The sequence below is a fragment of the Saccostrea cucullata genome, unplaced genomic scaffold (assembly GCF_032062105.1).
Source record: "Saccostrea cucullata isolate Sc308-1 unplaced genomic scaffold, CSIRO_AGI_Scuc_v1 ctg2527, whole genome shotgun sequence".
NCBI classification, from domain to species: domain Eukaryota; kingdom Metazoa; phylum Mollusca; class Bivalvia; order Ostreida; family Ostreidae; genus Saccostrea; species Saccostrea cuccullata.
The window spans coordinates 104,206-119,613 of record NW_026927339.1 but is presented as its reverse complement, the minus strand read 5'-3'; the positions used below and the strand labels follow the sequence as shown (position 1 = coordinate 119,613).

Sequence of the window (15,408 nt, the reverse complement as noted above, 5' to 3'; positions counted from 1 at the left end):
TTTTCGTGATGACTTTAAGTTTTCTATCGTCAACTTCCCTTACTTATGCAGCAATATACCTTCATCACCTGCATACGGAGTATATATATCTCAGTTGATTCGATACGCAAGAGCGTGCTCTACGTATGAGCAATTTCTTAAACGAGGTAAATTATTGACAAGCAAGTTGATGAAACAAGAATATCAACAGTCTCGTTTAAAGTCATCATTTCGTAAATTCCATGGTCGATACAATGACCTTGTCAGCAAATACAATTTACCATTGAATGAAATGCTGACTGACGTTTTTCATACCAATTGTTAGTCCATTATTTTTACACTGAATTGACGACAGATTTTTTCCGTTATTTCCTGATTATGACAACGAGCACACGGCGGGTGTGACCGGTCGGCAGGGGATGCTCACTCCTCCATGGCACCTAATCCCACCTCTGATGTGTCATTACGTTAAATCATGTTGTTTAAATATGTAGGGAGGTCCGTGCAATAGCCCCGCTTAGCTATAAAAACCGACATTCATAAGCAACTTTATGCAAAATACAGTGTTCAAACTGCAAAAGACTACACATCGATGTGGTCTAAAAAGTATTTGATTCTACAGTAAAACATGCATTTCAATTGTACAGGTTTGATACGTGTTTCGGATCTGATAATTTTTTTTATGACGATCGTGATTTATTGGAGCACAATGTCCACGCATTTGTTTGATCTCGGCAATAATCGTGGTAGAATTGTGGTTAGTTGTTGCAATATTGTTTCAATTAATGATTTGTTGCTTTTACTGGGTTTCACTTACCGTAATTCCAAACAATTGAAACATCAAGTTCATAATAAATGTCTTTAATTTTTTTTTCAGTAAAAGAGAAGACATGCCATTAATTTCTGGTATTTTACGTTTTCCAAACATGGTACACTAAAATACAATGCAATTTTTAAAAAGCATAAATAATTGAAATACATTTTTTATTCATAAAATCTTTAACTTTTCTCTCTTTGATTGCAGAACCCAAGTATGTAAAGAATCGTCATAACAGGATCTGCAAAACAAGGAAATAGATTCTACGACAATTACAGAAATTTTAGAGAAGAAACAAAGTTTCGCTAACGCTCAGAGATGAAGATTCCGATAGAAACGGGAACCCCGAACAAATGATAGAAATCTGTACTGAAATTAAATTTCTCATCAAACAATGTTCCCGATGGGCAAAATGAAGCAGGTTGGGAAGGAAGTTATCCTAGTGATAAGAAGCCTTGGCCATTATTGGTACAATTTAGTAAAAATTCGAAATCACAGTGGAAATTGATTAAAGGAAATATTGGACAGTGAGGACGTTTTGGATAGTGAACATGGTGTCGAATATAATAACACGAGTGTTGGAAAGAGACTCAAAACGTCAATGTGAAGAATTGAAATGTCCGACGAGTTCCGAGGAAAAGTCAGCATACTACTAAAAAGAGGAATTCTACTAAATGCGTTGATTACCGACTTTCGAACTTTACGCTTAGATACTTTAACATCATGTCCAAACAGCCATTTAATTTTTTCAAAGAAAATTCAAAGAAAAATAATTCTTAAGTAAATCTGTCAAAGATTGTTTTTCTCATAAGGCCGTAGCCTGATGAACAAAATGAAAAAAGAAGGAACTTTCAATAAGGAAGGATATGCAGATAACGAACAGTATTCAATCTCAAAGATACAAAATCAGAGCAGAGCAAACACCAAAACTAAAAACAAAAACTAAAGCACATCGACGGAACAAATCATATCTTAAAGGTCAATGTTAACTACTTGAAGTTGGTATGTTATATTTTCGATTCAACGTTTCATTTTACTCATTTAAGTACCTAAATGAAATAAAAAATACATATAAAACTAAATCAAAGGTCAATGGAAGTTTGTCTTCTGAAGTATATTAAAAGTAAATCATATCATGTATTACCATGCAAATTTCTTCGTAAAAATGAAGATTTCAAGCAATTTTATTAAGGATAATGCATAAGATTTCTTCCCAACATGATATTCTTATTTTTTTTAAAGAGCTCGTTATTTGTACATGTGCCCGTGTAATATCTACTTTGACACTTTTTAATCTGGATTTCCACAACTCCATTTAAATTCAGGTTTACAATCTCTAAAATTCTATTATATAGTGACTATGTTAGTAAAAATAACTTAGTTTTTATCTTCCTGATCTATACGTAATGCTTACGTGTAACCTGTCAACAGAGAATCCTTATTCCTTCTTGTCACCTGATCCCACATCTCGAATTTCCAGGGATCCCTATTTTATACCCTATTCTTATATTTGTATTATTTAATGATTTAATGAAATCTCTCACTGTCCGATATATTCATCTTTAACGTTTTTTTTTTATTCCTTGGTCATTAAATCAGTCTTGCTTTTAAGTGGAATCTAGCGTTGTGTCTTGTTTTGCCTGGCTTATTTCAATTTGTTTGTGTGATCATTGTTTTTAACATTTGAATTGACGACGGGGTTGTCCGTATAAGTGGCCAACATTTAAAGCTAAAGGGGGTTGTACACGTTCAACAGGAGATGGAACCTCTTCTAAAATTTAATCCTATCTCTGTTATTTCCAGTGGTCCGTGGGTTTTTTCCTGTCTATGACCCGCCTTTTCCACTGGATTTATAAGTACATATATCAACTAAATCTACAAGTACTATTTCCATTCTCACATAAAATTGACAAAACTTAAAGCCAATGAAACAAAAACGTAAGAACTATCGCATGAATTGTAATTTCAATATATAAAAACAAATGGCATCAAACAGATGTTAAAATACGAAAAAGAATAAGATCTAGAAAATCGAATCATTTACGTTTTGACATTGTCATAGAAAAAAATCTTTCATTAATGCTGTCTCCTCTAAAATTAGTATTTCAAATATTCTATAGTCGTTTAAATAACATTACTAGCAAATATAACGTAAACGTAGTATGTTTTAGACTGATTTCATTTATACTGATTGATAAGCCTTTGTTTGTAAGCTTAATTGAATAAAAGATATTCCATTTACTTGTTTTAATATAAATTACTATAGTATATAGAGGCTGGTGTGAACGATGGACAGAGAATACTTTCTTCAACAAGCACCTGACTCCGGGATCAGAAGACAAAGAGGAGCTCACTTTTGATCTCAATTTCTGCTAATTTTCGTAACAATTATTTCAACGAGCACACAGCGGATGCACAATCTTCAATGGTACCTGATCCCACCTCAGATGTTTCGAAGGTCCGTACGTGTTTGCTCTGCTCCTATTTTGTATTGTTTATGGACTTTAGATCTTGAATACTGTTCGTTATCTCCATACATGTATATCTTATAAAAAGAAACAGGGCCCACGGGTAAATTCCACTTTCAGTTTTTATGCCCTGGTTTCCGAATTTTCTCTATGTTTTATGCTCTGTTTACAAATATGTGTGGTTCGATTTAAGATTCAAATAAAAAAAAGTTATGTGTCTTTCTCTTACACTGAACATATTTATTTTTATAAACAACAAAGTTGTTTACTTTCAATGTTTTTGAACGTTATAAAGAAAGTGACTCAAACTATATTATAATCATATTGCTTAATTGTATCACAAATAACTGCATGATTTGAAGTAAAATAATTCACTCTAACATATTAAAGCTTTCTAACATCTATTTTATTATTTGATCCAATGTGTATAGATACAGGAAAATTATAGTAAATCACTCAGGGAATGACAATTTCCTGGAACAAACTTCCCTGCAAACAAATATAAAATGCAATGTGAGGAAAACTCCCAATTATTATGGATATTTATAGCTAATACTTATTACTTCACATTATTACCCATGAGAAAAATTCCAAAATTTGGCGAGTAGACAAAAATCGAGAGATTCATATTATAAAGGTTAAGGCATGATTGCTATTTATTGGAAAAATGATTAAGAAAATAACATTTCATTATTAGCACCCCTAAGTACATGTCAAGCATGTATACATTAAAAACACACATATATACAATATATATATATATATATAAACAATATAATATCGGAAGTAATTGCTTTATTTTATTCAAACCCGTATAACCAAATGAAGAACACAATACAATACACTACATCGGCAATGAAATTATACTTAGTTACAGAGCAAAGGTTTTTGTTTGTTCTTCTTGCTTTTAAACATATTCCTTTACATCACATGTGGTGGGTCGTCTTTACTTTGCAGTACATAACCTTTTACAGTTTCATGGTTTATATTTGGAAGAAAAAGTTTGTTTGTTTGACTCCAAAATTCCAAGTTTGCTCTTCACCTCATTAACAGTTATTGCAATGGGGGAATTTTAATTTTTAGACATTATTGAGAAAGATTGAAAAAAAGTACGTATGATAAAAAAGTACACATTGAGTACGGACACCTTTCTAACCAAAACAGGTTATACACACACAAGTTGATTTTACTGGGATCTAAACAACCTTGTTTAAAGTCATGATTTTGCAAATTCTGTGCCTGTTATAATAGTCTTATTAGCAAATAAAATTAAACTTACACTGAGACGTAAAGTGGATACCTAGTTTGATAGCAATGTTTGTTGTTTTTATATTGAATTTGTTGAGGGAATGTCCAATCTACCTGAACACATTGTAGTGTTTGAGGTGCTCGTAACCGGTCGACAGGGTATGCTTATTCTTGATCCGTCCTCTGGGATCTCAAGGGACTCGTGTTTTAGACCGTCATATGTTGTTGTTACAAAAATTAGACTGATCGCTGTTCTCTATGTTCACATGGTAACGTGAAACCTTCATTACAAATTCAGTGCATACCATATCATTGCCCAAGGATTGGTTCAAGCACTTCACTAGGGTTATACAAGAATCAAAGGTTACATAAAAAAAATGGAGACAAAATCTGCTAAAGAAGATTGATATGATCAAATAACTGTGAGAAGCGGTAGCAGAGTCACAACATCTGATTTTAGGTAGATTTATGTCAAATCTGATTTTCGTCTTTTAAGATACTTCAATTTTTTAGTATATATTTTTTTAATTTGTCCCTAGATATCTTGATCTCACGGAGTTAATATTTCAAGATATGGTCCACTAGAATTAAAAATAAGCATAATCAAATATTTTCCGACACTTTTCTGCAGTGACAGGATACCATTCGCTTAAATTCACATTATATTTGTAAGTTTTCTTTGTAGTTTAAAAAAGTATATCTTCATTGCCTGTTAGCAAGTCAGCCACCTTTTTATACATTTTGAAAGTTTTAAGTGGAGACAGGACAGGTCAAATGACTAAAAAGACATTCGCTGTATTTTTCTACAAAGCCAACTGTGAAATTGATTTGAAAACCAATTTTGTGTATACTCATGCGTAGAAATATACATGGAGAAGCGTGCGTTAACGTGACGTCGCAATAAAGCTGTTGCGACGTTAGTAAAAATGCAACAATATAGGGCAGCGAGAAATTCAAATATTGAGTATATTGTCGGTGCTTTCAAACATGTAAAATGTAAATATAAGGGATGTTTTTAAGTTTAGTGTGAATTATTGGTGTGTGAATCACACAGACGTGCACGTAGGCATATTTTTCATGAAGCGCTAGCGCGCTTCATGAAATATGCCTACGTGACAAGTCTGTGTGATTCACACATCAATAACTCACACAAAACTTAAAAACATTCCTTACGTTATAATCGATGATGATATACATGTTAAACGTTGTTAAAATTAACATTTCTTGTGTAATTTTATTCTAAATTCTAAAATCGTTTTTAAACATTTAATTTGAGAAATTATTAATATTATATTTTTTTAAAGATCTTGCCATCATTTAGATATTGTTAAGTTGCCCAATCCACACATTTGTTTTTCTTTGCCCTGTAGTCTGACGTCAGTAACGTCATAGACGTAGTGTTTGAATTCTAAGTGAAGCGAGATCAAGTACACACACGTGTCATGATCAGTTTTATTTCATAATAAACAGGTCACAGTCAATGTATCGTGATAAATTTCTGAAGCAGATTTTTTAAAATTAATATTTATTCGTGTTCAGTAGCAGAGATTCTCTCTATTTAGATAATTTTGCATGTTTATGTTTTCGTGTGACATCACAATTGATTTCCCGCACTCGGAAAAAACGAACGTGAAGCGTTTTTATCATGCTTACGTATAATTCAACGATGTCCCGTGCGATATTGAAGTAAGCTTCACCCTGTGATATTTATGCAGTAAATAATTGTGTTGAAGGACTGACATTCAATCGTAAATTTATAAATATTTATTGACAGAATTTTTTCCAAATGAGGTTTTTTTTCGTTGAAGCGGCCTTGAAAAATGCAGAAATTATCCCATCTAAATACTATATAAAATTAAAACAATTGCTTTCAGATAGTTTAAACACTATGAATATTCGGAAATATTTGACTATATAGTGTTATATATCATATTTATCGTTTGTGCATAAAAATTCGCATTATGGACGCCGTTATGGGCTCGTAAACATGAAGTATCTAAACTCCATACAAACTCTAAACAGGGCGGTATTTGTGGGGCGATATTTTTTAAATAAGTTGAGAAATCCCATGACAGGACCGCTTTAAAATGTTAAGTACATATTAAATTAGTAATATGAAAAATACTAAAAAAAATTCACTGACAGGAATTTTTTCAGCGAAAGGTCCTGTTCCTCCTTAAGGCAAATTTTAAACTCTTCAACTTTTGTTCTGATGTCAATGGATGCGGTATTTCATGTATACAAATTACGTAGCAAAGTTGGGGTGCTTGGTCAAAATTTGGTTTTCTTTTGATGATCAGGTCCCACCCTTCTCTTCCACTTTGGTAATTGCAGCCACTTTTCTATCAGAAGTATTCGTCTTGTGTCACCCTAGCTTTAAATGTTTTCACTCAACAAAAACCTGTGTTTAATGAAACGGAATAATCTCCACAAGACTGATAAATTTCATTTAAAATTTCTTTTGCAATTACATAAAAAATACTTTATATCATGCACTTATATATAGGTTCTTAATTCAGCCTTCATTCTAGTTTTCACTGGGACAAAATTGTCAATATGTACAACTTCCATTTTTGGTTGTTTTTAACTTTTGAAACTAAGTGCATATGAAAGTTTAGACAGAAAAATGTCATGAATGTATCTATTCGGGCTTGACATTGGTATTGGTCATTTGTAAACAACAACTGTCTATGGAATATATTACTTGAATCATTTTATTATCCCTTGAGCCATTTTAAGAATTTGTTTTTCCATATCAGGAAAAAAATCCTTTCCAATGTCCTTGTTTTGTTTTCATAATGCCTTCATTGTATATCTTTTTTTACAAATTAGCCAGGCTATATGAACCTGTCCATAGCTATGAAACTAAAGTAGTTTTTAATTTAGATGTATTGATTTGTGAAAATTGAAACGGATATTTCCCTGTAATAATATAATTCAATCATGTGTATTATGCCTGACTTTTGACTAAAATGTTTGCTTTGTTAAAGTTAAAATGATGCTGATCCATTTGCTCCTTTTTGTGCCTTTATACGTTTTTCCGTATATACTAGCCGTTAGCAGTGGATATCGAAGGTAAATAAAACATTTTTATATATCTTCATGTCAAATTGTATTTCACGAATAAATTATTTTGATTTTTTATAATACAACTCAACCATGAGATAAGTGAAAAATGTATTTTTAAAGAAATTTAAATTATTACTTCACAGATTAAATTTCTTAAAAGTGCTTAAGATTGATAGAATATGTTCTTTTATGTTCCTTGATACTCTTTTTTTTCGTGTCAACTTATTCAAATTTATATCCACAACTTTTCCACTAATAAAAAGTAAATCTCATAATACGAAAAGCCTTTCCGTAGCTTGTTCTTGTTGCTTGAAACACTAGAGAAGACACGAGAAATTGAGTTGAGTGAAAATGTCATTTATTGACCAGATAAATAACGAAAGTGAACAAAGACACATAAATATACAATATTACACACAATCATGTAAATTATAGCTGGGATAAGGCCAAATAATGAATAGTTTCAACTTAGATATGATATATTGCGACTTAGTGCTTATCCCAGCTATTGTTATATAATGATTACCAAGTTTGTGTAACAAGAAGGTGGCGTGAACAAAGAGGCCACACAGCATGCTAAATGCTTGATCTTATACAATGAGGAAAAATCTATACAACAAAAATTCAACAATCAAAAATTTCCTTTTCAAATATTTATATTATATGGGAGGAGGATGGGAGGTGGCGGTAAATTGACTTCACCTCGTGTTTCTGCAAAATTGAATTAATTGAGCACTCGATCCCGATCAAGCCGAACCCGATCCAAACATGAGTTCGATCCCGATCCAGTCGACCCCAGTATATAAAATTCAGTAACTGCAATTTTAATTAACATAAGTCAATCACAATGTAAAAAAGATTGTATATAAAACATTTTATGAAACATAAAATTTTATTTATATCCACAACTTTTCCACTAATAAAAAGTAAATCTCATAATACGAAAAGCCTTTCCGTAGCTTGTTCTTGTTGCTTGAAACACTAGAGAAGACACGAGAAATTGAGTTGAGTGAAAATGTCATTTATTGACCAGATAAATGACGAAAGTGAACAAAGGCACATAAATATACAATATTACACACAATCATGTAAATTATAGCTGGGATAAGGCCAAATAATGAATAGTTTCAACTTAGATATGATATATTGCGACTTAGTGCTTATCCCAGCTATTGTTATATAATGATTACCAAGTTTGTGTAACAAGAAGGTGGCGTGAACAAAGAGGCCACACAGCATGCTAAATGCTTGCATGACGCATGCAGCGCCACCCAAGGAAAGGCATTTCGTGAATTATATGCTGTTCAATTTTAATTGTAGAAAAACATGTGTTTTTAACAGATACTAACATTGTGTAGTGAATAACATGTACCTGTAGTGACTAAATAAGCATAAACATTCAAAAATAACCCACGTAGACACAGAGTTATATCTTAATAAGTAACAAAATATAAAGGACAAAAGTTACTAAACCTGTGAGTAACTTACATTTAACGAGATTAAAGAAAGGGCCATATGCTGCCTCATAAACAATATTTAGAAACAAACCTTAGTATCATGAGCTCATTTCTACAATTTATATTTTATGAACATCCATATGCTGACCTTATGCACAATATCCTGCGGAGCTCCAACTAACATCCAGTTTCAATAAGCAGCTGTACGCTGATGTCATACACAAACTTTTTAACTTCTAAGCTCATGACAATGATACAATTTTGTAAACAGACATATGCTGACCTGATACACAATGCTCAAGAACAAACTCCAAGCTGAGTTTCAACTGTCTAGTAATAGATTTTATGAGCAGCTGTATGCTGTCTTGAAGTATATTAGCTTGCAAATTTAAGGGCAATGTGAAGAGTAAAATGATCATCTAATGAACGAGCTAGCACTTTATTTTCTTAGCGAACACTTTGCAAGATCACTGACCGAATAACTGTTTCATTAAAGCAGCTATATACTGACCTCGGAAGGTTCAAATTTGTTGTTTCATATTGATGTGATGCCTTTAAAATTTTGTATCGGAGCAACCATTTGCTGACCTCATAGATTTGATTTATACATTTAATTACTGAAATGGGTGTAAAAAGTTTATCAGATCCTAATTAAATTGTGGAGAGAAAAACAGCCATTTGCTGACTTCTCTCTTGCGATAATCGGTGGCTGTACATGTATAAGGGGAGCATTTAGTTTGGAATTCTTTACACAAATGTGGAAATTAATTTTATTTGATGTGATGCTTTTAAAACTTCACTATTTATCGGAGCAACCATTTGCTGACCTCATAGACTTGATTTATACATTTAATTACTGAAATGGATGTAAAAGTTTATTAAATCCTAATTAAATTCTGTAGAATTGTAAATATATTGTAAATATGTTTTAATGCAGGACCACAATGAAAACTAGCTTTATGCTAATTGTGTTATCCTGGATAAATAAAGGTTATTATTATTATTATTATTATAAAGAAACAGCCATTTGCTGACTTCTCTGACTTTCGATAGTCGGTGGCGGTATACATGTATAAGAGGAACATTTAGTTAGGAATTTTTAATAACAAGTGTGGAATTTAAAGCCTGAAGGCATTTATTTTAATGTAATGTCTACCTGTATTTGAGTGCCAACGACCATGTTGATGGATTTCATTTTCAGATAGACCATTGTTAGCTGCCACTAGCAGTACAGACGCGAAAACTATCACCAAAGTAAAATGATCAGTCAAAACTTATTGCATGTTTCAATTGGGATGCCACAGAGTGTGCCTAACTGGTTCATAAGATTTGAAATGTAATAAAGGACCAGATGTGTGTTCATGCTGAGTAATGTATGCTTTTGAGGCATGAACTGTACAAAATTGGCAATTCAAGTTATTGACTGTTAGAGTAAGTATCACTGGATGCCTATCATTCATAGTTTGGAATACCTCAGTGTGATCTAATCTGAATTATCATCATAGAACATTATGGCTTGTCTTTGAATGTTGAATGTGTTGTTTACATGATCGAGTTCTCCTAAGCTCACAAAAGCATTCAAGGCAAGAAGAGAGACTGCTGATAGTATGGTTCTTGAGTCTGCTTTTGGAGAGTGTGATGTAAGTCAGATACTAATTTGTTAAGAATGGGTTTTGTAATTGGAAGACTAGTGTCAACAGATCTTGCTAGGTTCTTTCCTCACCATAAAGGAGTATTTAAGGTCATCTATAAAATGATTAGGTAACTTATGGCCGAAATATGTGGATTAATCATGGACGAGTTTTGAAAGTATAACAGCTATATTATCAGCAAAAAAGAGAATTTTTGATAGCTGAAATACTGAAACCAAATTCTACTAGCAAGATGATTGGAAAACTCTAACATAAATCTGTATAATTTTATAACTAGGATTTAGCAGACCATTTTGAAACATATACAGCTTCATAACCCAAAGCACCTGATGCATCTGTATATAAATGTAGCTTCTGTAGAGAATACCACTAATCCTGATAGAATATTGCCTTGCCACAAAAATGATCTTTAAAAAGCTACCTTGAGTACTGAGTAAAATTTATCAAATAATATTGATTGTTCAAATGATAGTCTGAAGGTGCATTGGGATGTTTCTAAAACCATCTCCTATGTCTAGCTAAGCCATAAGTGCCTTTCTGCCCTATTTCTTGATTAACTGTAATACATTTTCAATAACGTCACATTGCACAACCACATTTTCCACAAATTGTGTTCATTTACTGATATACATTATATTGCCAAAATATCTAGATATATTTATAATATAAATATCTATATGTATATTTTTTGAAAATGAAATGATTTAAAAATCAGTATATAATAACACTTTTAAAAGTGTTCTCAAGATGACATGGTCAATCTGCACATGCATGCACATGCAAGGACACGAATTGAGTAAATTGACAAATATATTTAACATAGCCAATTTTAAATATTTATGATAAATTGCCTTTAAAAGAAATGCATTAAAAGTGTAAACAATTTGACCTGGTCATTATGTATATGCATGTACTTGCGCGCGTGTGTAAACCCTAAAATAACTAATATACTGGATTGCCTTATTTAATGAAGCCTGCAGGGACTTGGGGGAGAATTTAGGGAACATCTGTAGTGTTCTCCGATACAATTAATACTAGTTGACTGAGGATTTAATTAAATAACATTATTTTCTATCTGAAATAAAATATGTTGCTCTTGGAAATTTAGAAGTAAACATTTGTTGATACTGTTAAATGTATCTGCCACCGACTCACCTGAAAAACAATGCAAGTATTATCGGGTGTTTACCAAAATGCAACTATGTGAATCACTAGAAGAGGTAATCGAAATCTGTGGTGCAGTGGTGCAGCCTTTGATGCGATATTGTTTGTAGAAGCATTGCCGAGAGTCAAGGCCTGGTGCTATTGTCTAGGATTGCTGCTGCTAGCTGATTTTTTGGAGCGGCCACTTGAGCCAATGATAAATTGGCATCAACTGAGTTGCCCAAAGTTGAATCCACAGGGAGCAGTTGAGCCGATTGACTGCGTAACCTCATTTTCCTGGGTGGTTTTGGACCCCTCACATTTTCCTCTTTTTGGTGGCATTTTTCTACAATAAGTCCAAGCAGTTGAAATTGCCATAGGTGATTATATAATAGAATAAATAATGTTTTGCCGTTCAGCAATAATCAAATGGTAGCTAGGAGCAAACATGCTTAATTTTTCATCTTTATCATTTGTAATTGAACTCTTAAAATGCATGTTGCCAACCTATTATCATATTATAAGTGTCAGTTGAAACATGTCAGTTCATCATGGTCATAATAAAATTCAACATTTGTGACATTCAAAGGCAACCATTTTTCATAAATAAATAAACAGATCTTCCCAACCTTCATTGGATATTGGGAAGATTAAGAAAAACAAACTGGAGCCGTCACAAACATAAGACAGTGATAGGCAACCCTCTTTTAATAAATAAATAAACAGATCTTCCCAACCTTCATCGGATATTGGGAAGATTAAGAAAAACAAACTGGAGCCATCACATACAAAAGACATTAATAGGCAACCCTCTTTTAATAAATGAATAAACAGATCTTCCCAACCTTCATCGGATATTGGGAAGATTAAGAAAAACAAACTGGAGCCTTCAATTACATTTGATGGAATCCATTGGTGATTCCCAAATTTGACCAATACTGACACTGACAGTAAATTATGAAATCAGGAAACATAATGTGCATAAACATGTCAAGTTTCACATTGAAATTTTATAAGCACTAGAATAATGTAATATTCATTTGTATGTATTCACATACATATGATGGAATTCATTGGTGATTCCTGAAATTGACCAATACTGACACTGAGAGCAAATTATGAAATCAGGTAACATAATGTGCAGAAACATGTCAAGTTTCACATTGAAATTTTAAAAGCACTAAAATAATGTCATATTCATATGTATGCCTTCACATACATATGATGGAATCCATTGGTGATTCCCAAAATTGACCAATACTGAAACTGACAGCAAATCATGAAATCGGGTAATATAATGTGCAAAAACATGTCGAGGTTTACATTGACATGACATATTGGGGCATTTGCCATAAATTTTATCACATGCATTCAGTGTTTTCCTTTAGAACCGGCAACCGGCCAAATTGACCACTTCAATTGACAAAAATGCCTTTGAAATAACAATTCGTTCTAAGGTCCACAGAGATTTTGTTCATAAACCTCATACCCTAGACTTTACGACTGATCTCTAACCCTTTACTTTGAAATAAAAGGAAAACACTGATGCATAACAATCTATCATCATATGTGCAATGTACTACTTATCCTTATTCTCCCATCCAATCAGATGGGAGGCATGGAGGACAGCACTTTTGATGTTCTGAAGGTACTTCTTCATGAACCAATGGTCGAGGTGAATCCGTGGTGACTGCTGTCTTTTAGGTGAACCCCATCATTGGCCAAGTATTTCATGTCTGGGTTCCAGGAACTGCAGTGGTGCCAAATTAATTATTGATGGTGAACTGGTGACATTGATCATGTAGAAGTTTATTATTGTCAATCACTTTAATTGTAATGGTCGCCTACTTGGATGGATGTCTGCTGACCAGCTTGAATTCTCTTGAGCTGGCTAGCTCGCGCGTATTGAGGCCGCCCCTGCCTCGAATTAACAATTCAAATGTATGTTTATGTAGCTGTGAATTATCCAAATCTGGTTCATTCAGTTATAAACACCAAATCTACTCTTCAAAGAATAATTGACCTATCTGCACTACAGTGCGCGGTTTGATATATCAAGTTGTTACCTCCATGCCGTCTAATCAATTGAGACAAATTCACTGCACAATCAATCAACTGTTCAAAGTGGTAACGCATCTGAGGCGGTGTCAAAGGAATAGAAAAAATAGTTTTACGTGAATTTTGATCTTCGAGCTCTAAATTGACTTCACCTCGTGTTTCTGCAAAATTGAATTAATTGAGCACTCGATCCCGATCAAGCCGAACCCGATCCAAACATGAGTTCGATCCCGATCCAGTCGACCCCAGTATATAAAATTCCGTAACTGCAATTTTAATTTACATAAGTCAAACACAATGTAAAAAAGATTGTATATAAAACATTTTATGAAACATAAAATTTTATTTATATTTTAGACAAAATGGTGGCCCTTGTTGCTATAATGAATATCTTGACGCTGAGAAGAAAACTTGTAGAGGTAAATTAAATTCATGAAATATACAAAGATAATGAACAAAATTCCAGCTCATACGTCCACTCAAACAATGCAAGGTTTGGAGTAGAGCAAACACTATCAGAGGTTGGATCAGATGCCATGGAAAAGTGAGCATATCTAGCCGAGTGGTCACATACGCCGTGTGCTTCATCTCATGATCGGGAAATAACTAAAAATACATCGACAATTCTGTGTATAAATAATGGCCTAACAATTAGTATGAAAACAATTATCAGCATTTGACTTAATGCTAAATCGTATTAGCTGAAGACGTATTGACAATATAATTTAAACTAAAATCTACAGAAAAAAAGAATCTCAATTTTTTTATTATTTCGTCCAGGCCATTTGTTTTCTACGAGGAATTTTAATCAATTTTAGAATGCAGTCCTGGGAGAATAGGCTGGGGATGTAAAGAACCTTGTAAAGAGGGATATTATGGACATTTGTGTAGACTGGCCTGCCATTGTAAATCTCTTTATTGTGACCCAGTTTTTGGATGCTTGGCAACAACCTCTATTGGAGGCATAACACTCTTAGGTATTCTGCTTGTTCTTATTGTGTTTTTTTTTTTTCGAGAGAAATTTATTATTTTGTGTACCTACATAAAATATATAAAGATACATTCCCTAATGTTATCTATGATATCGTGACTAAGCTATTGTTGATATTTTTTAAAATCGCCCATTCCTTGAAATAAGTATGCACTTCTTATTTTTAGCCCCCAAAGAGTACAATTTGGAGAGAACCAAACACTCTGATTCACCCGATTCAGCAACAAAGCATGGAATGCGTTTGTCTACAATATATAAATCATTCCTAGAATCCTCGACTATGGAGAAGTATAATTTATTTTTGTTTAAAATATTTTAAATATTTTTAAGGTTCAACGTTGTTCAAAAAACATAGTATTAACAGTACAAAGTTTTAAACTTATTGCCATATAAGAACATAACATAAATATTTTGGATTCACAGAACTTTGGAGAAAGGGGCAACAGATCATAAGCATGGTAAATATAACCCGAAAATTTGATATCATTTAACACACAATTATTTAGTATATATCTTTAATACATGA

The 15,408-nt window shown here is 32.8% G+C and overlaps 2 protein-coding genes across 2 annotated transcripts in view; both read left to right on the top strand.

Annotated features, from left to right (window-relative positions):
- Positions 1-15,408, top strand: part of LOC134274140 (uncharacterized) — a 47,622-nt gene that overhangs the window by 30,560 nt on the left and 1,654 nt on the right. The gene's annotated exons all lie outside the window — the stretch shown is intronic.
- On the top strand, positions 7,473-15,336 carry LOC134274142 (multiple epidermal growth factor-like domains protein 11). Its single transcript, XM_062756399.1, has 4 exons — positions 7,473-7,587; positions 14,249-14,310; positions 14,710-14,868; positions 15,050-15,336. Exons 1-4 carry the CDS (start codon positions 7,508-7,510, stop codon positions 15,199-15,201), a joined length of 453 nt encoding a protein of 150 aa, XP_062612383.1. The 5' UTR covers positions 7,473-7,507; the 3' UTR covers positions 15,202-15,336.

Excerpts from the sequence above, each read along its gene's own strand:
- LOC134274142 (XM_062756399.1), top strand. The coding sequence starts at position 7,508 with ATGATGCTGATCCATTTGCTCCTTTTTGTGCCTTTATACGTTTTTCCG. Across the intron at positions 7,588-14,248 it reads GTTAGCAGTGGATATCGAAG|ACAAAATGGTGGCCCTTGTT; the intron begins GTAAATAAAACA and ends TTTATATTTTAG. Across the intron at positions 14,311-14,709 it reads TGAGAAGAAAACTTGTAGAG|AATGCAGTCCTGGGAGAATA; the intron begins GTAAATTAAATT and ends AATCAATTTTAG.